A 22436-nucleotide genomic window follows, 5' to 3' on the forward strand; every position below is an offset into this window, starting at 1 on the left:
GGGACGGGGAATTCGAACTTGAGACCTAGCGTACACAAGCCCTCAGTTTTAACCATTAGGCCAGGACATTAATGGTAATTGTATACTTTTGGAATATGACTATCAATTAAGGTTTACTTGGTTTTATATTTTTGTACCAAAAAGAAATTTGAGGAGAGAGAAGCGACGAGGGATTCAGAGAAGGGTTTTAAGGTGTCCACATAGAAAGGGAGGAACGAGAGACGGTGATGACAATGGCTACAGTTATGCCTTTGGCTTATTTGCTAGTTTCTAAGAGTTTAGTCAGAGTTTGTGGTGGTTGTGGTGGCGGAGGGGTTTACTTTGACCAACATATTGTGGGTGGTGCCGAAGGCGTGGATGACGGAGGTTGTGAATCCGTTGATTGGAGTTGGGGCGTGAGGGAAAGAGAGAGAAAGAGAGTTGCCAGAAGACGGGGAGATCTTGTTGGCACTGTGGCGTGAAAAGACAAAGAGTGAGGGAAGGTCAAAGGCAAAAGCTAGGTTAACTAATGCCCTTGTTATTAGCTCGTGTTTGAGTAGCTTAATGAGGAAAATTGTAAATTTGTTGAAAAATGAGAATTTTTTAATTTATCTTGTTTGATAATTGAAATGGAGAAGGGGGGAAATGAAATGTGTGGAAATATGTGGAAATCAACTAGTTATATTTTGCCTGTTTTATTTTTCACACTTTTTCCCTCAAATGATGGAAAAACTATGAATACATGTGGAAAGCAAAATGAAATTATGTAATATTCCATTTACATAATAATTAGCCAAATAAATTGAAATTTAGAAATTTATACATGTTTCTTCAAATTTACTTTTCTATATATTTTCATTGTTTTACTTTTCCTCACATTTTCACATTAACTTAGTTTCCAAACACAGTGTTAATCCCTTCTCTTTCCAAACCTTTTTTTCCTATTTTGTTTTGAAAATTGAACCAGCTAACAATTACGTACAAAGAAAAATGACTTACGGAGTAATTAATTCCTAATTTTGGAGGTTAAGGCCCTGTTCTTTTTGGCTTAACTGCAGTTTCAGAACTTATTTCGCAGTTCTGTTCAGTTCAGGAGCATTCAATTCAGTTTAATTCAATTCAACTTATTATTATTATTATTATTATTATTATTATTATTATTATTATTATTATTATTATTATTATTATTATTATTATTATTATTATTATTATGAGAAAACACCAAAACGTTACAAGCTTAACAAGTTACAAAGATCAAGTGAACTACAAGAAGTTGGAGGGTAGCCGAGATACAATCTGGGCCCCCACTCCTCTAGCTATGGCGAACCCGATCCTGCTGAAAATGTGGGCAGCTGCCCGCACCCCAATGTCTTGAGCCCTGGAGTACGTCTGGACCCGCTTCAGCAAAGAAACAGCCCCTTTCTCTAATTCCCCAAAAGAAGAGAAGAAAAAAGGAAAGAAACCGTAACCCAAAGCCCTACAACGTGCCGCATACTTATCCACCTTCCGCTGCGCTGCAACCGCCACAACCCGACCCGGAACGAAGCCTGACAACCCCGATTGCGTCATAGGGGAAGACCCAGTCAAGTCAACACACACATCTAGACCGCCATCCCATGAATAAAGCAATATATCTGCAGGACGAAGAGCTCCATCACCCTCACTAGTCAGCCCAACATCAACCTCCTTGCGAGCAGAAATCCCCGACCGATAGCAAATATCCAAAAGGGTATCACGAACAACATTATGTCGATGTTTGATACCCACAATCCCAGCACAAGATACGGCATGATCCCCATAAATGTCCCCATCAAAAACCCGAGAGCAAGTAGAACACGGCGTCGAATCAGAGAACAACGGAATACCCAACCGATAGCAAAGAACCGAACGATAAGTCTTACCGTTCATAGTCTGGCCTAAACCTGAGATGGGGACTGCCCGCAACCAAGCTGAGGAGTGATCCCCCTGCTGTGATTTCCATAAGGCAACATGACGTGAAGATAAGGAGTAGGCGGATACCGCATCAGCAGTAACCTTCGTGAAATATATGTCTGCCAATTTCTTCATATCATCATCATTATATATCAAATGCTACAAAGTCAATAATTTTACAAATAATTAGTGAGAAGCTGAGATACAATCTAGGCCCTCACTCAATCATTATTATTATTATTATTATTATTATTATTATTATTATTATTATTATTATTATTATTATTATTATTATTATTATTATTATTATTATTATTATTATTATATTTTTTTATTTTATTATTATTATTATTATTTATTTATTTATTGTTATTATTATTATTATTACTATTATTACTATAATAATAAATCAAATGCTAACAAAGTCAAATATTTTACAAATAGTTAGTGGGAAGCCGAGATACAATCTGGGCCCCCACTCCTCTGGCTATAGCAAAACTTATCCTGGTGAAAATATGAGCAGCAACACGAGCTCCAATGTCCTGTGTCCTAAAAAACATCTGAATCTGCTTCAACAACGCAACATCATCCTTATCTAGCTCCCCCAAAGAAGAGATAGAGAACGGAAGAAAGCCATAACCAATGGCCCTGCAACGTGCTTCGTACTTGACCCGCTTCCGAACAGCCGCATCAGTCACAACCCGACCAGGAGCAAAGCCAGACAACCCTGATTGTGTCAAAGGAGATGATCCCGTCAAGTCAACACACACATCACAGCCCCGATCCCATGAGTAGAGCAACACGTCTGTTGGTCGGAGAGCTCCATCGTTCCCTCCAGATAGACCAATATCAACCTCTTTCCGCGCCGAAATCCCAGACCGATAACAAACATAAACAAGGGTATCCCGAACGACATTATGTCGATGTTTAATACCCACCATGCCAGCACATGACACCGCATGATCACCAAAGATGTCTCCCGATACAAACATCAACAATGTTTATTATTATTATTATTATTATTATTATTATTATTATTATTATTATTATATTATTATATTAATTACTACCTCCATTCCTATATGTTCTTTACGGTTATTGTTTTCACGCGAAATAAGGTAAATGAGAGGGTGAACAACTGGGGTAGTTATTTTCAAGTGGGCGAAAGTGACATATTATTTAAGTGTGAGAGTAGATGAATAAAAAAATCAGTATAGAGGGCATAATTATGCAAGTGGGCCAATAAATGTTGCAAGTGGATGAATAAAAGAATCAGGATATAGGGTTATGGTAAACATTGTATTCCAAAACAATAATAAAGCATAAGTATAAAGAACTTTCAGGAACAGAGTTAAACAAAAATCGTAAAGAACATTCAGGAATGGAGGTAGTATTTATTATTTATATTATTTAACTTTTTTATTATTATTATTATATATAACTAATTACTTACTATTAATTTATTATTAATTACTATAATTTATTATTAATTACTATAATTTATTATTTATCATTTATTATTATTTTTTAGTAATTAATTACCGATTTTAATTATTTATTATTTAGTTATTGATTATTGATTATTAATTATTATTAATATTGATCATTTATTATCATTATTCAGTAATTAATTAAAGATTATTTATTATTTATTATTTAGTTATTAATGATTAATTATTCTTTAGTTATTATTATTTAGTTATTAGTTATTAATTATTTATTGTTTATTATTTATTATTTATTATTTACTCTGTATTACGTAGTATTTATTATTTATTATTTATTATTTATATTTATTTCATTAATATTAAGTTAAGTTAAGTTCAATTAAGTTCAGTTCAGTTCAGCTCTAAAGAAAAACACAAGTCATTTGTGTTATTGGTATTCACATATTTCATGTTGGTATTAAAACTGGTTGTATTGGTGACTTGTGTTCAATTTAAATTGGACACAAGTCACTTAACGTTTAGAAAGCCTCTTCAACACCAGTGTTTATGCACACGTTGTGTTCTTGACATTTTATATGAATAACTTTTCACCATTTTTTTTTCATTTATATTGTATATAAATAACTTTTCGCCATTTTTTTTATGAATAACTGGAACCTCTGTATAGTTCATATTTTTTTTAGGGAAAGTTCATATAAGATTAGAAACAATAAAATTAACAATTGAACTATTTATGCTATAATTTGATTCAATTTCGTAATTAGTATAAATTTATACTCCGGGGTCACAAAGGTAATTCATAGGGGAATATCAAAAGGTCAAAGAGCTCAAACTTTCCCTTATGGATTAAAATAGAAGATACTAGATTAGGTCTCATGTTTACACGGATGTTCTAAACTTATTTGACTGAAATATTTCTCTCCCTAAAGTTAGTACATAATGAATAAAATCTTGAAGTTGAGTATACAATTTCCTTCATACTACGTATTACATATTTTATATATTTGATATACTATTTGACCAAAATATTTGATATATTAATATGTTAACTTGACCAAAATATTTAGTAATCACACTTTTCATTATTCCATTATTAATACAAAGATTAAACTAAATATTACGGATTACCAAAATACACATACCTAGGGGTGAACACAACACGGTGCCTTGTCAGAATTCCAGGAACCGAAACTTGTTGCAACAGGTTCCTGAAAATGAGAATCGGAACTGGAATTTGTTCCAACAGGTTCCGATTCAGGGTACCTGTCATTTTAAAACTTTAAATAAATTATTGCTAATTTATTGGAAAAAAAAATCTACTTTATGGTTGTGATTTTGATTGTTTTATATTTTGGCTTATACATTGTAATTCTATATTTATATTTTTTCAACAATTGGCTTGGGTTATTTTATATTTTGGGCATATGAATCATTTTTGTATGACACAGTCATATCCCTTAATTTTTGGTACTTCATATTAGAATTGGTGTACACAAAATAACCAACAGGGTACCCGTTTCGATAAATTGAAAACTAGAACCGTAAGTTTAAACAGGTTCCGATTCTAAAACCGCAAATTCCTACGGCCCTATTTGGTTCATTATTAGTAAAGGAAAGGAAGAGAAAAGAAAGGAAGGGAAAAGAAAGGAAAAGAAAGGAAGGGAAATAGGTTTTATTTTCCTGTGTTTGGTTTAGGGGAAAGAAATGAAGGGAGGAGAAGGGAAAGCTAAATGACAGCTTTTAATTTTCTCTTTCCTTCCGAATTCCTCCAGTTTTGGAAGGAAAGGAAAGTGAAAATTTTGTAAAGGAGCTTTCCTTCCAATTCCTTTCATTTCCTCCCACTTCCCATATAATTATTTGTACCAAATACAAGAAACCTTATTTTACCTTTCCTTTCTTTTCTTTTCCTTCCAATTCCTCCCAACCAAATAAAGCCTACAAGTTCCGATTCTAAAACCGCAAGTTCCTACAAATTCCACTTCTGATTCAGGATACCCTAACTTTTTGCTCAACACAACCCGTTTTCTTGTCTATCACATATTAACATAGCAATAGCTAATAAGTGAATGTAGAAAAGTCCAAATTTCCAGCCTTGCATGTGAATGAGATGAGGGTCCATTCATCCGAAGACTTTAGAGTAATGAAATTGGCTAAAAATGAATTAGTGCGTCCTATTCCCACCATTCTACTGGAATGGTATTTCCAATTATCCAAATTTGACCATCATTATGAATTCATCATTTTACAATTCTACAGTAGCTTTTAGTTTTTGTCAATCTTCCTCAAATCACCACTTTACTTGCTTAAACGCTTTTAGGATCACTTGTTTTTTTTTCTTTTTTTTGCAGTGACAGTGAAAGTGCCTTGTAATTTGATTTGGAGCATCAACCAGATTATTCAGGTTCTTCTCTTTCTCTCTATAAGTAGAAAGTAAACTCTGTTTTAATTTTAGTACATTTTATTTTATAAAATTGGTATTAATTTAGGAATGCTTGATAAAATTATGTGTCAATCAGTATACGGAGTAGTTAATGTTTGATTTAACTTAATACTTTCACTTTAGAGTTTAGAGTTATTTTACTGTTTTTATTCAATTTGATTCACAAGAAATGAAGTTGGGTGTTTTAATTTCTAGCATATACATCATAATTTTGGTCAATTTAATGCACTTTGTTAAAAGTATAGAACATCAAAAGCCCAAATCTTAGGCTCCTTTTTGTTGGACTGGAAAAACAAATTTAACTGATAATTTTTTTTGGTATAGAAAAATGTTTCTATCACTAAATATAGAAAATGTTTACTAAGGGAAAATGCAGTTGACTAACTGTCAGATGATTATTCATGTCAACTCTTCTAAAGCTTGATTAGATCGTTTTGGCTTAGATTAGGTTTATGGATGGTTGTTGGTAGCAAATAATTAACATCTGTGCTAATTTATGACTTATATGTAAGACCACTGGGAAATTACGCTCAATGCATGCTATTCTGATGACCAATATTTGTCAGAGTCGAAAATGAACTGTGATCTACAACTGGGAATAGTTCTAATCAGTTCAGATTGCAACAGTCTCTAACATGATATCATTTCCTTGAGAAATTTTGGTTAGATCCTTGATGTCTAGTTACTGTCTTTCTAGGCTACTACGGAATATATGGGAGTGTTTGGTTTGAGACTCGGGTTTGGAGAAAAATGAGTTTTTTGAGATGAATTAGAGATCTGACCATTTCAATAAGCTAATGGGAGCTCAATGTAGGAGCTTTTTGCATTCGAGGTTTGAAGAAATGAGTGTAAAAGGACAACTTTGTCCTAATATTGTCTATAATTACGATACTCACCAGCCTACTTCACTTTTATCAACGTCATTATGTCATTTTACACATTAACAACTAACATCTAATTGTCAAGCAGGGCCATATGTTTGTGCTTGTTGTGATAATCGATGAACTGCATATGACAATTTGCAACATCCATTCTCTTAGATTAAAAAAAAAATGTTCCTATACTACATACTTTTACGTCTTTTTGGTCTAATGGAATAGAACCCTCACTTTACGTTTTTTTTTTGCATTTGGATGGTCTTTTGAAATAGCAACATTCACACAGGATGTCAGCTGGGATAGCAATTTTGACAGGAGGAGCTGGACAAGCAGCCGGATCATTAGTTGGACCTGCAACAGATGCTGGTAAAGGAATATACAAGTCTCTGAAGCGCAAATATAACTATATCAGAAACTTGGGTCGAAATTTTGAGAAACTCAAGAAAGAAGTAAGATATCTTTCTAGCCGAGTGCAGGATGTGAATGATAAGATTGCTAGGAATCAGGTGATGATGGAGAAGACACATGAATGTGCTACTTGGTTGGATGATGTAAAACAATTAACAGAAAATATGAAAGATTTGACAGCTAGATATCAGAAAGCTAATATGACTGGCTCTTGTGGACCCTGTCAGTTGCGCACTCGTCTGAATCTCAGCAGAGAGATTGTTAAAGTGACTCCATCTGTAGTTGAACTCAAAGACCGGATGAATCTTGAACGTATCTTATTGAGAGAACGGCCACCTGAAAGAGTTGAGAAGAAGTTTCCAAAGAAAATAGATGTTCCAACACTTGGACAAAATGTGGAAAAACTCCTAGAGTTACTTAAAAATGATAGCATAAAGAAAATTGGTGTATGGGGGATGCCTGGAGTAGGGAAAACAACCATTCTAGAAACTCTGCATGATGAAGTAGAAAAGCATCAGATCTTTGATATTGTAATATGGGTGACTGTATTGAAGGAGGTTAATCCTGATCAGATACAATGTGAGATCTTGAAGCAGTTGGGTGTGAAAATACAAGGGAGTGATGCTGAAAACCAACCAGCAACTTTGATATCCAGATCACTAGAAAAGAAGAAATATTTGCTCCTTTTAGATGAAGTTTCCTCGGAAATTAATCTGCGTGACATAGGTATTCATGACAGTCATGTTCTTGGGAAAGTGGTGATAGCAACAAGAGAGAGAACCATTTGTGACTCAATGGACATGGATGAAGAGATCAAAGTGGATAGATTGTCTAGAGATGATGCACGTAAGTTATTCCGTGATGCTATAGGTGAAGCAGTTGAGCACCCAGGAATCAGGCCTATTGCTGAAAAGGTTCTGAGACAGTGTGGAGAGTTACCACAGGTTATTAAAGCAGTAGGAATCCATTTGAAAGGAAAACTAAACGAAGATCTATGGAGAAACACATTATCAAGATTACAGTCCCCAAGTATGTATCAATTGAAACATATGGAAGAAGTGTTCACTGCTTTCCAACTCATTTACCAAGAGTTGCATAGTAGTCTAAAGGATTGCTTGTTGTATGGAGCTTCATTTCCTGAAGATTATGAGATTTATCGAGACTACTTGGTTGAATGTTGGAAGGCAGAACAATTGATTGGGGTTGGACAGACTTTGAGGAAAGCTTGTGAAGAAGGTAATTCAAACTTAGAAAATTTAACTGATAGATGCTTATTTGATCGTTGTAAAAGCACGAAATATGTGAAGATGCCCATCATATTCAGGAATGCAGCTATAAGAATGGCTTATCAGCAAAACTTTGGGTTATTGGTAATCGATGGAGAACAACTATACGACACTTATCCTCTTGTTGAAGAATGGAGCAATGCCAAAGTAGTCTCATTGATGAATTCTGATTTAGTTGAGTTGCCTGAGAATCTCAAATGCTCCAGGATTTCATCTTTATTTCTCCAGAAGAATAAAAACTTGTCAGATATACCAACATCATTCTTCAAAAGTATGCCCACCCTCAAAATTCTTGATTTGTATGGAACAGGCATCAAATTTCTCCCATCATCTGTTTCTGAGTTAACCAACCTTAGCGGCCTTTATCTTAATGACTGCCAACAACTGGTGCATCTACCTGCAGAGATTGGGAAGCTTCATAATCTTGAAGTCCTTGACATACGCCGCACAGGGATTCGTGATTTTCCTATGGTGATCAAGGAACTAACTTGTCTTCGATGTTTGCGAGTTTCATTCACTAGTGATTCAAGCATCCAAAACCATGTTGAATGTAATGGTGACATTTCTCCATCCAGAATTTTTGAACAACTTCTCAAATTAGAAGAGTTGACTATTGATGCAGATCCAAAGGATTCAAAGTGGAACAAGATAGCTCCTGAAATTGCTCAACAACTGGCCAACTTAAGGAAGTTAAGCTCTCTTTCTTTCTACTTCCCGACTACAGAATCACTCGAAACTTTTACTCAGACTAGCATGTCTTGGAAGAATGGCACTCCTCATATTGGGAGAAACTTCAGATCATTCAATATATATGTTGGTTCTTATGGGACTCATCACAACTCATCGCAGTTTGATATTTCCAAATGTTCAGGTCGACGATATCTTCAATTCTGTGATGGAAAGGACACTCCTAGTGTAATTAAAGAGGTGCTTGGAATAACTTGTGCTTTCAAACTCATCGGTCACCAGAACATCATAAACTTTTCAGACTTCGGTATTGATAAGATGGAAGGTTTGGAAGTTTGTGAGGTAAAAGAATGTAACATAATGACAACTTTCGTAGGAAGTATTATGGATGGAACTCATGCATTCCCATGGCTCAGGGAGTTACATCTTGTGAAGTTGCAACAATTAGATCATATTTGCCAAGGACCAATTTCCTCAGGTAGTTTTGCACGGTTGATAACTTTAACTGTGTACGATTGTCCAAATTTGTTGAAAGTTGTTTCAAGTCATATGGTTAAACAACTCACAGAACTGCAACATCTGAGAGTAGAAAAATGTTCTCAAGTTATGGAAGTTGTTGAATTCGACACCCAGTCCACAGTTACTGCCACGTTTCCCAAGTTGAAAGTTCTAGAGCTTATCAACCTTGAAGAACTTGTCAATATTCATGTGGGTGATTCAATTGAATGGAATGCACTGCAACAAGTAGATATTGTTGAATGTGAGAAACTCACCAGTCTGTCCATAAACAAAATGAATGCTACGAAGTTGCAGCGTATCAAATGCAGTGCAACTTGGTGGAGAGCATTGATGTTGAATGACGAAATTAGAGAACATCTTGAGACCTTTTTATTGCTTCACTGAGGAAAACTAGAGTAAGTATACCAAATTTCTATTCTAGTTCCACAATTTAATTTCTCTTATTACTTCTCTGTGTTTTTCTAACATTAAATATAAACTGATAATCTCAAGCACTTGTTTTCTTACTTTCTGTTCTGTCAGGTGTAGCCCAGTACATGCATTGGATTTTGTACTCTGAGAATTATTCCGGATTTAGAATGAAATTTCAAGTAATATTTAATTTCATTTCATTTAAAGAGAGAGGAAGGATTATCTCTGACATGATTAGTCTGCAAGCAGAAAAGGAGAACTTCTTGACAAGGTAAGCTATAATCTTGCTGGAAATGCACAATAGATGGTGCTAAAGCTATTTTATAAGTCATGTTTACAGATGCAAAAACTCTGCTTTTGTTTATACATCTATGGGTTAATATTATGATGTTTAGTATATAGTTCCCTTTGAGGCTTGAACACGCATAATTTAATTAAGGGTATAAATCCCCTAGGCTCGAACATATATCATATATCACGCAACTCATGGCTTCAGGTTCTTTGACTGCAATATGCATGATATAATTTAAGTTAAACTGACAGTAAATTGCTAGTGAGACCATAGGAAAACAATAAATTGCTGCAATCACTTAGATTAACATACATTGTTTTGAGTTTTAAGTTTTAACTATTAAAAACATACAATCATGCTACTCCTCACTTCCTATACTGCAATGGCTACATACCCAAGGACATAGGAATACATTCTGTTTTCTGCATACATATATATTTTCCAATTTGCCAGTTTAACACGAGTGTCTGGTTACGTTGCTTGTGTGTGTCCAGGTGTTAAGCTTCTCAGGTCTCATCCCGAAGCTAGTGACTGGAGTCTGCTTGCAATGTACAACACAAGTATATATATTCTTCCTTCCGTTGAAGTATTTTTTTCAATCCAGTAAAGATATCAACTTCAATCCAAAATGCTTAGACAGCTGATAGTCCTCAGGACATCATTGTTTTCTGGTGTGACTCTGTAGTACACAAATTTTTTCAAATTAGTTGTATCCAACCATCTTTCAGGAGTGGATCGCTATGGTAATCTTACAAACAGGGAGTGGCCGAGGGCCTTTTTTTTTTTTTTTTTTTTTTTTTTTTTTTCCATTTTTGCATCTGGTGTTTCTCAGACAAGCTGAAATCTGCTATTTATTTTATTGTGACAACTCTAGTCTCCAAACATTCGAGTTGGAAAGAAGATATATATCAAATGCATATAACAATTGTTTACACTTTGCGGATATCACATTCAATTTAGTTGAAAAAATAGTTTAAAATATCACGACATTTTCTATTTCTTGATTCGAAATAGATACATACACTTGGTTATGAAATTACATGAAATTCACGTCTAATATCCACTATACCTTTCCAACATACAGTACTTTCATAAATTCACTGAAGTAATGAACTTAGCCAACATTACACAATTACAACACCCTGAAAATTGAGCGGCTTACACACGACCAAGAGAGACAAAGCAGCTAATCTAATTAAACTGGTAAGACCGTGTGTCCAACTATTTTATGCCTTCTTTGAACCCTCACCCATTAATGATCTCCATGACAGCAGCAGAGTAAAAATTACAGGCAAAAAATATAGGTGAAGCAATTGGTTCTGCCAACTGATAACATAGTATATAGACATCCTTTGCCACCATATAAGCTTGTTAAACCTGAAAGACTATCATTCGCGTTTCTGGTTCAATCTGAGTAAAATTGGATCTGCTTCAACTTGAAGCTTACCAGATCTTCATCAGATTATGACAATAAGAGCTCAATCATGGCATTACTGGAGGCTTCACTCTCATTGTTTACACTAGGTATTATTTTAACTGGAGATATCAGTTTCACAAACTCCCTTAATTCTTCAAAGCTGCAATGCTCACTGTAAGGTACTTCATACCTACATGTTGCAACATAACAAAACAAGTTTACATACTTGTATTAACTATCCATAAAATAGATTTAGGTTAAAAATAAATACCACAAATTTAATGAGGATTTGTTTTTTCAGATTGTATAGTACGGAGCACAAAACATAGACGTGTTCTCAAATCCACAAACTCCCCTACCCCCCAACCTCCAAATATGGATATAGGTCCCTAAATTTTTTTTAAAAAATAAAAAAATCTTCTTTCACTCATAAAGAATTACGAATACTACTCCGTATGTAGGTCACATTTATATTAAGGTCATTCTAAAGAAATTTAGCTTAAGACATTGGAAAATATGGTAATATTAATCCAACCTTTGGCCGATTTTCTTTTATTAATCCCACCTACGACATATTTTTTAATAATCACACCTTTACTACCCAACGACTTTTATTGGGCTTAAGTGACCGATAATCGGTGAAAAAGTTATCGAGATGGTGATGAATTGATGATGATGACAGAATATATCGAGAGAGAGTATTGCCACGCAGGGCCCAATATGTTGTTGGGTAGTAAAGGTGAGGTTATTAAAAAATATGTAGCAGGTGGGCTTAATAAAAGAAAATCGGCCAAATATTGGATTAATATTACCAAATTTTTCTAAGACATTATGACATCCTTCAGATTTCCCTTCATTCTTCTTTGCCGATGATTTGATCATGTCTTTTTTTAGTAAAAGGTTGCTTGTTTCCACTCATTGAAGATTCTATCTACAAAAGAAGTTCTTACCAAATGGATATCCCAAAAATACAAACGAGCCGAGTCGGTAACGAGTAGCTCCTCTTTCAAGCACTAGCCCTTCTTTCTAGCCGTTCAAGCCCCTCTAAGCCTAAGTATTCCTCAATGACCGGGGCAAAGCCTAAACCGTTGTACTCCTAGTAGTTTGATAGGGTAATACGGAAATGTAATGTCAGAACAACCTAGTGAGAAACGTGGAGTATAAAACAACAGTAAAGACAGTACTGTTAGATATAGGTTCACGCGCCACCCAATCTTTAGAACTCCCAAATAAAAGTTGTCAACTACTCCCTCCGTCCCTTAATACTCGCACTGGTTTGACCGATGTGGAGTTTAAGACACTTGAATTGACTTATTAATTTAATAGGTGGTAGTTGATAGTGGGGTATTTTTTTAATATAGTTAGTGGGAAATATGTAAGGGGTAATGGGGTTGTGAATTTTTAAATGATTTTGTGTAGAGGAGTTGGTTAGTAGATGAGTGAGAAATAAGATAATATTGGTTAAAAAATGGATAAATTGTATTTTACCACCTAAAAAAATCGAAAAATTGTTTTTTACCACCCAAAAAACTAAAACATGTATTTTACCACCTTAAAAAAGTTTAAAACTAGTTTTTTACCACCTGAAAAATGGAAAAATAGATGAAAATGTTATGTGGAGAGCCACAATAATGATAATACTTCTGATATGTTATATTCTTCTACGATTTCATGTACTTAACTCTTTTCCATTCCCCCGCTTCCTTATCTTCCATGAATTTACATAATTTTCCACCACCATTAATTCACTAAATTGAAAAAATTTAATGGAAGTAAAGAGACAAGGGTGAAAGAGTTAAAGAAAATCACACAAGGAGTGTAAATAATTGGAGAAAAATTGAATTAGGTAGTCATACATAAAGTTTTCATCTATTTTTTCATTTTCAGGTGGTAAAAAACAAGTTTTAATATTTTTTTAGGTGGTAAAATACAAAATTTATATTTTTAGGTGGTAAAAAACAATTTTTCGATTTTTATAGGTGGTAAAAAACAATTTGTCCTAAAAAAATTCCATTTATAGAAGCGGTGCAAGTATTATGGGACGACCCGAAAAGGAAAGTGGTGCGAGTATTAAGGGACGGAGGGAGTAAGGGGCTAGAAATTTAGAATACCCAAACAAAGAGTGAATAATTTATAGACTCTCACAGGCTCACAGATCTGAGATCCAAAACTCTAATTGACAAACATGGATACAGTATATATATTGAAACACATAATCCCTTAAAGACCAAATATCTCATCTTAAAGTCAATTCAGCTTTTTGCTGATTTCTATAACTGGAAGGAATTTGTTTTACTGCCCCAAGATTTATCTCCAGTAAGAAGTGCCAGCTTCAGTTTCAAGACCAGAGCCATCTAAATGACAGCTTCTGCAAGTCCTGCCATAAGTCACGGGATATGTTCAGAACTACCTATACCAGTGCTACATTGCTACTACTCTCTACCAGCCTCCTAAATTTCAAATTTCAGATTTGTATGGCCTCTGCCGCCTTTGATGCATGATTCACTTTAATCAAGAGGACAAGTGTTATGCAGCGAAATATATGGACATAGACCAAAACAAAAATGATCACCTTATAATAGTACCCTGCTGCCACCTTCTCCCTGGACGTCCTGCAGTTTTCTTCCCTTTACCAAATGTCCAACCAGTGGGAGAAAAAGCGACAATTAGACTGAACCTTTCCTGAAAAACATATGCAGCCAAATAAATCATCCCAAATTGGTGTAAACCTGTAATTTAATTTGTAACAAGTCAAAAAATCTTTCTTAAGACATGCCAAAATGGGAAAAGGTGAAAATTCTCTGGTAAAATAGGAGCATATAATTTAAAGTGAGCTGGTCTAAGCAAATCACAATATTTGGTCACTTACTGAATATTGACATGACAATTGTTTCAACCGTTTGAAGCTTGCTATTGTCCACATAGGTACAACATGTATGTTGCTCTCACGATCATTTGACGTAAACCACTGCATATCTTCTGCAGGCAGTTCCAAGCACTCCAAGAGACGAAGTTTTGCTGCAGGAACGTAGATCTTCTTACGCAGAACACGAGCTGCTTCTAAGAATATCCTCTCCTTCCCTTTTCATGTAAATAAACAGGGATCAGAGTTGAGAGGAAGAGAGGGATAATTAGAGTAGTGTTTACCAAGAAAGATGGCATACCAATCGTATAACTGCCAATCAGAAACAGGGTTTTGGAGTTGAAAGATTCTGCTTGAATGGCTTCAATGATGAACTGCACAACCACCTCTTGCTTCGGAAAGTTGTACTGCCAGAGAGCCATCAGAACCGTTGTGTGTTAAAGCTACAAACATTGAGATAATTGGGATTCCTAGAGCTGGGTTCAGTTGGGCAAACACTATTTTTGACACAATTTATTTCTAGTTGAGTGCTTTGAAAAGAATGAGATGTACCAATGTGATAGAAAGGCTATGCGAGTTTGCCAATTGAAGCAAAAATTTGGTTGGTTTCATGCTTCATAAAAACTAAGCTTCCAATGTAAACAATTTTCTAAACAGAACCGTACAATATAAAATAAAGCTGTAAAAGTAGAAAAACATCATAATACAGTTCTGTTTACAGAAAAAATAAATTCAGTTTCATAAAAATACCTGGTAATTTAGATAGGTATTAGTATTTATTAGTGCATCAAAATTGATTGTGCATTCAGTTAAGTGAGTTAACAGAGTTATACTACTTAATATATTCATGTGGGATCTTGTTTGTTCGTCACATGGTGTAGTTTAACAATATCAAATTTTTATATTTCTTTAACGTACGTATTTGGAGATATTTACGTTTAATATTGAGTTGAAACGGGTGAAAAAGTCAAAAGGGGACTAATATTTAAGAACGGAGGGAGTAAGGACAATCAATTTCCAAAATGGCCATAATAGAAAGCAAGGTCATAGTCGGGGGCAGAATAGGTTATTTAGCTGGCCCTTCTTTATGGAACTCATTACCAAAAAAGCTTTTTGAGGTTCAAATCAGGAGTAAAAAGTGAAGTGATTAGAAGTTAGAGTGAGCTTGACCTCTATCTTCCTCTATCCCTTTTTTATTGCCCCATATTCCTTTTTGGGTGTCCCCTTGAGTTTGCCTCAAACTTTAAATGTAAATCTATGAGAGACCTAAAATGACCATTTAGAATTCTTTTTCCTACTTCTGCTTTTCCTTTCCTGATGTTTGATGTTATACTAAAACGATTTCAAAATTTAACATGCTTACTAACTAGGAAATACCACCTGATGAATAAAAACAAACAAGGATAAGTCATTCCCATATGGGCCATATATATCAACATGATAACACCAGATTCTATTAATTGCATATGGATGCATAAGGAGTGAAGCTTATCCTTGTGAAAAAATGAGCCACCTCATTCTCTATTGTATTACTGTATACTTTTAGTTCAGGTGCACCTACATAGAACTAATTTTAGTAATATTGATCATGTATGACAGCCCTTCAACAGTTAAACCAGAGCTTTGTTGTTGAGTTGTCTGACAATGAGATTGCTTCTTTAGCAACATGTTTTATCTCTGCTCTGGTTATCATACAATAGGATGCTTGTAAGCAGAAAGACAAAAACTGAAAAAAGGGAAAATGACTAAAATATGCTGAAGAATGAGGATACATGGACTGGAGACGGTTAGAACTATGGAAGCCAAATGCAGACCTGAATAAGGAAGGTATTAACCGTCTAACTAAGAGACAACGATGAATTTTTTGTATTTAGACCAAATTGCTCCTAAACAGACACTCTACCTGGGGATCGCAGTACGTTGTATCAAGAATGAGGGTGTTAATATGACATCCCAACTGAGTAGCAATCCTTGCCATGTCCTCGTTGAACCGGAAATCCCCCGTGTGCAGAACTGCCTGGACATATAAGAAACGGATTCTAAATCAACAAACAACAAAGACTCTATTAGGGGGAAAATTTAACTAATGTAGAATCCGCAATTTAGGATTTAATTGGATTGTACCTTACCGTTAGGAGGCTCAAACAGTATAATTATGGAGCCCGGGCAATGATTTGCATCATAGCAAGTGACATCAATTCCAGCAATACTTATTTTCTGGTTTAGAGGCACAACTTGCAACTTGTCCCACGGGATCCCAATCTTTGCATTTACAAGTTTTGCCGTTATCATGGAGCAGTAAACTTTTCCATACGAAAAGGATTTTGTCAGCCCTTGGTAATCTGCACACCAAAGTATGAATTTTTGAAACACAGGAAATGCATACAAAAAAAAGTTACTTAGTACACTAAGTACTCTATCTATCAATCTGTCCTAGTGTCCCATATTAATATCCCACTTGACTATTTCAGGCAAATGTAACAAATGTTTGACTATAAGATGATGAAACGCCTACTAAGAATAACATGCTTGAAATATAACACCATCATTACATAGATTCAACACCAAAAGACCAAATTATTTGACAGAAAACGATATATATGGAAAGGCCCTTTATACTCAGATAGCAGATTTTTAATACGAAAGGAAGGAAAAGAATGGCATACTGTGATATGCTCCAAGCATTTGACAAGGACGGAAATGCCAGTTGTACTCAGATATCAGATTTTTTTTTTATGCGATTGGTGCATGTATATGTAGCATAATCATAAATACGGGACACAAGACCAGACACACAATGGAATAAAGGATCTCTACCATAGTGGAAATGCTTGGAACCTTAAGTTACCAAAACACAAGCTAGCCACTGGACAAAACCAAGTTTAGTAATGAACAACTAATCTATATGTTAGATTAACCACACACAACGTATTATGCTCGAAGAATGCTAACTAGGTAACTTACGGTCCAAGTGAAAATGGGTCAGAAACCAATGTGAACAATCCCTTCGAATGTACCGAAATGCGTCCTGTCGAAATGCAGAGACTGATTAAGAATACCTGCGGACATTCTGTAAGCAATCTTGAATAATATAATGTTGTGAGAGAAATATTAGAATGATTCTAAATAAAATAAAAAAGGTTCCATTGAAAAAAGTAAATTTTCATTTTACAGAAGAAAACGGTCATAAACCATTGAATACTTGGTAGAGTAAACTAAAGGTAGAAAACTTTACCACCCGGAATGGTGTTCCTGGAATAGTACACCATGGAGGAACATCCTTGTTTTTAACATTACGGGTACTCTTGGCTGGAATCTGCTTCTGGCGAGGGACAGATTTAGCTGTTCCTGTCTGCTGTCTTGAACTTGGCAAATTCTTCTTCGCACCAGAGGGGCTTGAAAAATATTCTGTAATCAGCTTGTTCGTAGTGGGCTTCTTAGTCCCATCTTCTGTATAACCAGAATCACCATTACCCTGGTCTTTCGAAATGTTGTCTTCATTCCTGAGCTGTTTCAGACTCTGCATAATCTTCTTCCTCGGACCAAGTGCATTAATACCTATAGAGATAAGATCCTGCAATGAAAATCCATTTACTTCGGTAGTTTCAGAATAGGAGTATAAAAGTGATAAAGATCTAGAAATTTTCCTCTCCAGTCACAGACGGAAGAAGTTCTACTTCCCTGGGTTGCAAAAACAAACAATTTCTAACCTACAGTTACCAGAACAGAGCTATACTATTGTATTATGTATTATGCTTACAGGATCTAGTCCTTTTTAGAGATGACAGTCAGCTGAACTCTGTACCCTGCTGATTGGTGTCCCAAGCAAAGCCTCTATATAGTGGTCTTGTGATTGGATAGTTTCCAAAAACAATGCTTGGACTTAGTAGCTTTCACCATGATCAGTGTTACCTAATCCTCCAATCAGCCCATGAACCGCGAACCGAAAAAACGAATTATAACATCAAAATGGTATAATTTTGGTCTAATTTAGCAAATTAGGTAGCGAATTGCGAACCCGTACCTAATCTCATACTAGCGAACCAGGTAACAGTGACCATGATTGATGGTTAAGGTAAGTTCTAAAATGACTATCAGCTAATCTAAGACCACCTATTTTATTAGTGTTTTATAATGTATAGGCAATTGCAACAAAACATTGATGTTGTTTTTTAGTTATCTTTGTAATTTCAACTAACTGACTAAGTATCAAGTAAATTTTACAGTACTTAAAAAAGTAATCCCTCCGTGCCTAAAAGATTGGCCCAAACCACAATTTTCTCTTTATTAAGAAAGAAGGCAAAAGAAAAGCAAGTGGGTTGGTAGTCTTGTCTTTTTGCTAATTTAAATAATAGAATGTGAGAGGAAACATGTGAGGACCACATACTATAAATGGTATGGGGCAAACTCAAAGAGACGGACCGAAAAAGAAATTGGGCAATGTTTTAGAGACGGAGGGAGAAGGAAATACTTGTAAAAAAACAATTTACAATAAGAAATTTTCAAAATAACAATTTTAATGAAGGCCCGCTAGCCACTTTTATACCGCCAACAAAGCCTCGTCTTTTTCCAAGCCATTTCTCCAAAACCTCGACCCTAGCTTGAATTGGGCCTTGCCAGGTGATGCCACCCTTCATGCTGGCCTGACCTTATTCAATCTCTATCCTTATTATGCAAGAGTTAACAGTACTAGTTAACTATGGATTAGAAGTAGCATTACGAAGCGTACCTCCTCAGTCAGCCATTGTAGGGATTCCCAGTCAATTTCTTGCTGAATGAAGGCAGCTTTGTATTTGGCAAGATCCAGGCCGTGTAGCCATTCTATGATTGGGGCCAAAGCAGTGGTTGGTTCAGAAGATTGAACAGAAGCCTTGTCAGAAGATTGTGAAGTTTGTTTCCTTGCACCACCTGGAGAAATTTCCTGCAACAAATCTACAATTTGTAAATGATAGTTTGATGATGAATGTTACAGCATTTTTAGAAGAAATATGCTAAGAAAATTTATGCAGGAAGGAGTTAGAGCGTGCAGCAGTTCAAATTACTATAATAGGCACTAAATGTACACTTTCTCTCACTCCATTTGAACTAAACTAGTGTAGGAAACTAATAAAATACCAAATATGTATACATTAGACACCAGTGGTATGAAGCTACTACTAATACATTAGACAACATTTGAATTTCTACTACTCCTACTGCTACTATTACTGCTAGTACTACTACCTACTGCTACTCCTGCTACTACCACTACTGCTAGTATCAAAGTCAAGTACCTATTTTAATCAACTAAAAGAGTGACCAGTAAATCATCGCCAAAGACCAAGTTTATCATCAGAAAAATGTCCAAGCTCGATCAAGGGTTTTGATACACGAGCATAGTGAATTAATGATGGAAACTGGACAGGAAATTCACTTGTTACTCAGCAAGAAATTTTTTGTAGCAACAGTTTGTTTGAGCATAGGCAATTACTAATGGTCACAGAGAAGCTTCAACCTAGAAGAGACTGGGAAATAGTTCTAAGTTACAGAATCCAAATATTTTTCCCCATGTGTAAGGAGATAAATCTCATCAAGTACAAGGTGGTCAGCAAAGTGCAAAGTATTGCAAACTGAACAAAATTCAGAAAATAGTTCCTAAACAACAAGAGAATTTTCAAAGGATCATTTTGCAAGAACCACGCCATAGATGAATATACAAATTGAGGCAAAGTTTTAAAAAAATCTCTTGGTGGAATTATGAAGTAACCTGGAGAACTATACGGCGGAACCATGGAAGTAGTGCCATCATTTCATATCTTGGCATTTCCACTCGTAAGGACACAGATTTCCATATAACTCGTATATCGTTAACGCTTCTCTCAAACTTTTGCCTTTAACTAAGCTAACTGTAAATGGTTCTTATGCACACTCTTAATCGTTGCAAAAAGAAGCTCCCCAAAAGATAAGGGGCTCTTAAACAACGAATGATGAAATCCTTAGGTTAAGCTTTATACATATATGAACTCAAATTTAATATACATATAATATGTCAGGCACAAAACTCTTATCAATAAAATCTAAAGAAATGTAAAGGTGGGAAATTACAGACCTCTGGAGTGACAGAGCTGTCAAGACAAGCATTAGCATGACATTGCCTAGATTCTTCATCCCATTGTGAAATGTCAACCCCACACAAGGGACACACCAACAAAGGGCCAGGATCACGAGGGCTAGAATCATCTTCTTCGGAGCATAACCTCATTAACACACCAAATTGGGTGTTTGATTCAAAGTCTTTCTCGTCTTCAACATCATTGCCACCAACATCCTGTCCATGTTCATCTCCATTTCTAAGAGACAATGATGACGTTGGCAACAATCTGGACTCAATAGAATGAGATTCAACAGAAACATTGTCAACAGTGCAAGGATCAGGACTCCTAAGTTGACAAGGAGAACTGCAGGTGTAAGCAGAGTTATCGAATATCACCGCATCCAACTCATCGAGGCTGGTACTGAAGCATGGATCCACCCAATGACTACTTAAATTAATGTCTCCAGATATCAAAATAGGGTCATTCTGAATGTTGGCCGAAGGATGATAGTCATGACACCCATCTTGTGTTTGATGAAATGCCTCACTGGCTTCTTTTACATCCTTATGTGTTGTTGAGGATGGGTGAACATTCTCCTTTCCCAGAAAAGGAAACACTTTTTGGCTCTTTCCCGTATTTGAAACTGACGACTTCCCCTTAAAAGAACCAAAAAGCAGCCAATAAACTTCAAATTCAATTGTCAACAAAAAAACCGTTTACAACCACATCCTTTCTTTCTATCTCCTGGCCTCAACTCAGTTGTATCATAACGAAACCCTAAAAGTAAATAAAATGCCACTGAAATTTTCCAATAAAACGGTATTACGGGCTCAATACAAGTTACACTAGCAGCAAAAATGAGGGAAATTGATACAATAATTTGAAAAAATACACTGAATAGTAGCCTCGAATTATAAGAACCCTAACAAAACAAGGGTTTCTAGCTCCAATGGCGTTGAACCATGCATCAAAATTAAACCTTAATAATTCGAATTCCACTGATTTTTGCAGTAAAGGAAGGCATTTTACACTAAATGCAAGGGGTAATTGAACATTTATACAAAGTAAATAAAAAAAAAATTGCGAGATAAATCAGCAGACTCACATAGTTATCGTCGGGGGTAGAACTCAATGAGACAGTACGACGCTTTTTACCAATCATCAATTTTGATTTCAAGTTCAAATCAGAGAGATGTGAAGCGACAAGATGGATTGAGGAGAGAGAGATGGATCAAGGTGATAGAAAGGCAAGCAGAAATTTTTATATTTTCGGTTCAAAAATATTGGGGTGTTTTTTTGGTGGGAAGCATCAAAAGTTTGATTGATTTTCAAGCGCGGACTACAAATGGAAAGTTAGCCTTATGGATGACAAGCTGTGTTAGCCTGTTACCGTCCGTTTATTGTCCACGTGTTATACCCTGGTTAGAGCTGTCAAAAACTGACCCGACCTGAAAACCCGATCTGAACCGACCGAACCCGTAACCGATCATGACCCGAAATTACGGTAAAATAGGTAACCCGAAACCCGACCTGTACACGACCCGAAAAAACCGATAACCGATTTTAACCCGATTTTGTAACACCCGAACCCGAACCCGACACCCGACCCGAAAATGACCGATAACCGAACTGACCCGACCGAACAATGACCCGAACCCGATTCGATACCCGACCCGATGTCAACCCAAAACCGATTGTAACTCGATGAAACCTGCTATTGACCCGACTTGTGACAACCCGCTACCCGATTTACCCGAGTTTTCAATGACACGACCAAATATTAACTACATTGATAAATCTAT

General features: G+C 35.6%; 2 protein-coding genes across 7 annotated transcripts; one reads left to right on the forward strand and one right to left on the reverse strand.

Annotated features, from left to right (window-relative positions):
• Positions 1-5434: 5434 nt before the first annotated feature.
• On the forward strand, positions 5435-11214 carry LOC110785425 (disease resistance protein At4g27190). Of its 5 annotated transcripts, none has more exons than XM_056839316.1 (5): positions 5437-5555; positions 5708-5760; positions 6950-9972; positions 10100-10259; positions 10775-11214. In XM_056839316.1, exon 3 carries the CDS (start codon positions 6965-6967, stop codon positions 9959-9961), a length of 2997 nt encoding a protein of 998 aa, XP_056695294.1. In that variant the 5' UTR covers positions 5437-5555; positions 5708-5760; positions 6950-6964; the 3' UTR covers positions 9962-9972; positions 10100-10259; positions 10775-11214. The 5 variants fall into 5 exon arrangements, with proteins under 5 accessions (XP_056695292.1, XP_056695296.1, XP_056695293.1 ...); XM_056839317.1 differs by having other exon boundaries at positions 6964-9972; XM_056839314.1 differs by having other exon boundaries at positions 5435-5760.
• Positions 11215-11252: 38 nt separating this feature from the next.
• Positions 11253-21972, reverse strand: LOC110785424 (DNA cross-link repair protein SNM1). Of its 2 annotated transcripts, none has more exons than XM_021989866.2 (11): positions 21740-21970; positions 20649-21290; positions 19290-19481; positions 17796-18134; positions 17525-17588; positions 16685-16902; positions 16464-16577; positions 14862-14967; positions 14567-14778; positions 14270-14379; positions 11253-11887 (listed from the first exon to the last, which is right to left on the reverse strand). In XM_021989866.2, the coding sequence occupies exons 1-11, from the start codon at positions 21794-21796 to the stop codon at positions 11743-11745; spliced, it is 2199 nt and encodes a 732-aa protein (XP_021845558.2). In that variant the 5' UTR covers positions 21797-21970; the 3' UTR covers positions 11253-11742. The 2 variants fall into 2 exon arrangements, with proteins under 2 accessions (XP_021845558.2, XP_056695297.1); XM_056839319.1 differs by lacking the exon at positions 11253-11887 and adding an exon at positions 13685-14074 and having other exon boundaries at positions 21740-21972.
• Between the last annotated feature and the right edge of the window lie 464 nt (positions 21973-22436).

The sequence above is a fragment of the Spinacia oleracea genome, chromosome 3 (assembly GCF_020520425.1).
Source record: "Spinacia oleracea cultivar Varoflay chromosome 3, BTI_SOV_V1, whole genome shotgun sequence".
Taxonomy (NCBI): Eukaryota; Viridiplantae; Streptophyta; class Magnoliopsida; order Caryophyllales; family Amaranthaceae; genus Spinacia; species Spinacia oleracea.

Coding starts and splice junctions, on each gene's coding strand:
- LOC110785425 (XM_056839314.1), top strand. CDS start 6,965: ATGTCAGCTGGGATAGCAATTTTGACAGGAGGAGCTGGACAAGCAGCC.
- LOC110785424 (XM_021989866.2), bottom strand. CDS start 21,796: ATGATTGGTAAAAAGCGTCGTACTGTCTCATTGAGTTCTACCCCCGAC. Junction 19,482..20,648: donor ACAGCTCTGTCACTCCAGAG/GTCTGTAATTTC, acceptor GATTTGTTGCAG/GAAATTTCTCCAGGTGGTGC. Junction 16,903..17,524: donor GACCCATTTTCACTTGGACC/GTAAGTTACCTA, acceptor TTTGGTGTGCAG/ATTACCAAGGGCTGACAAAA.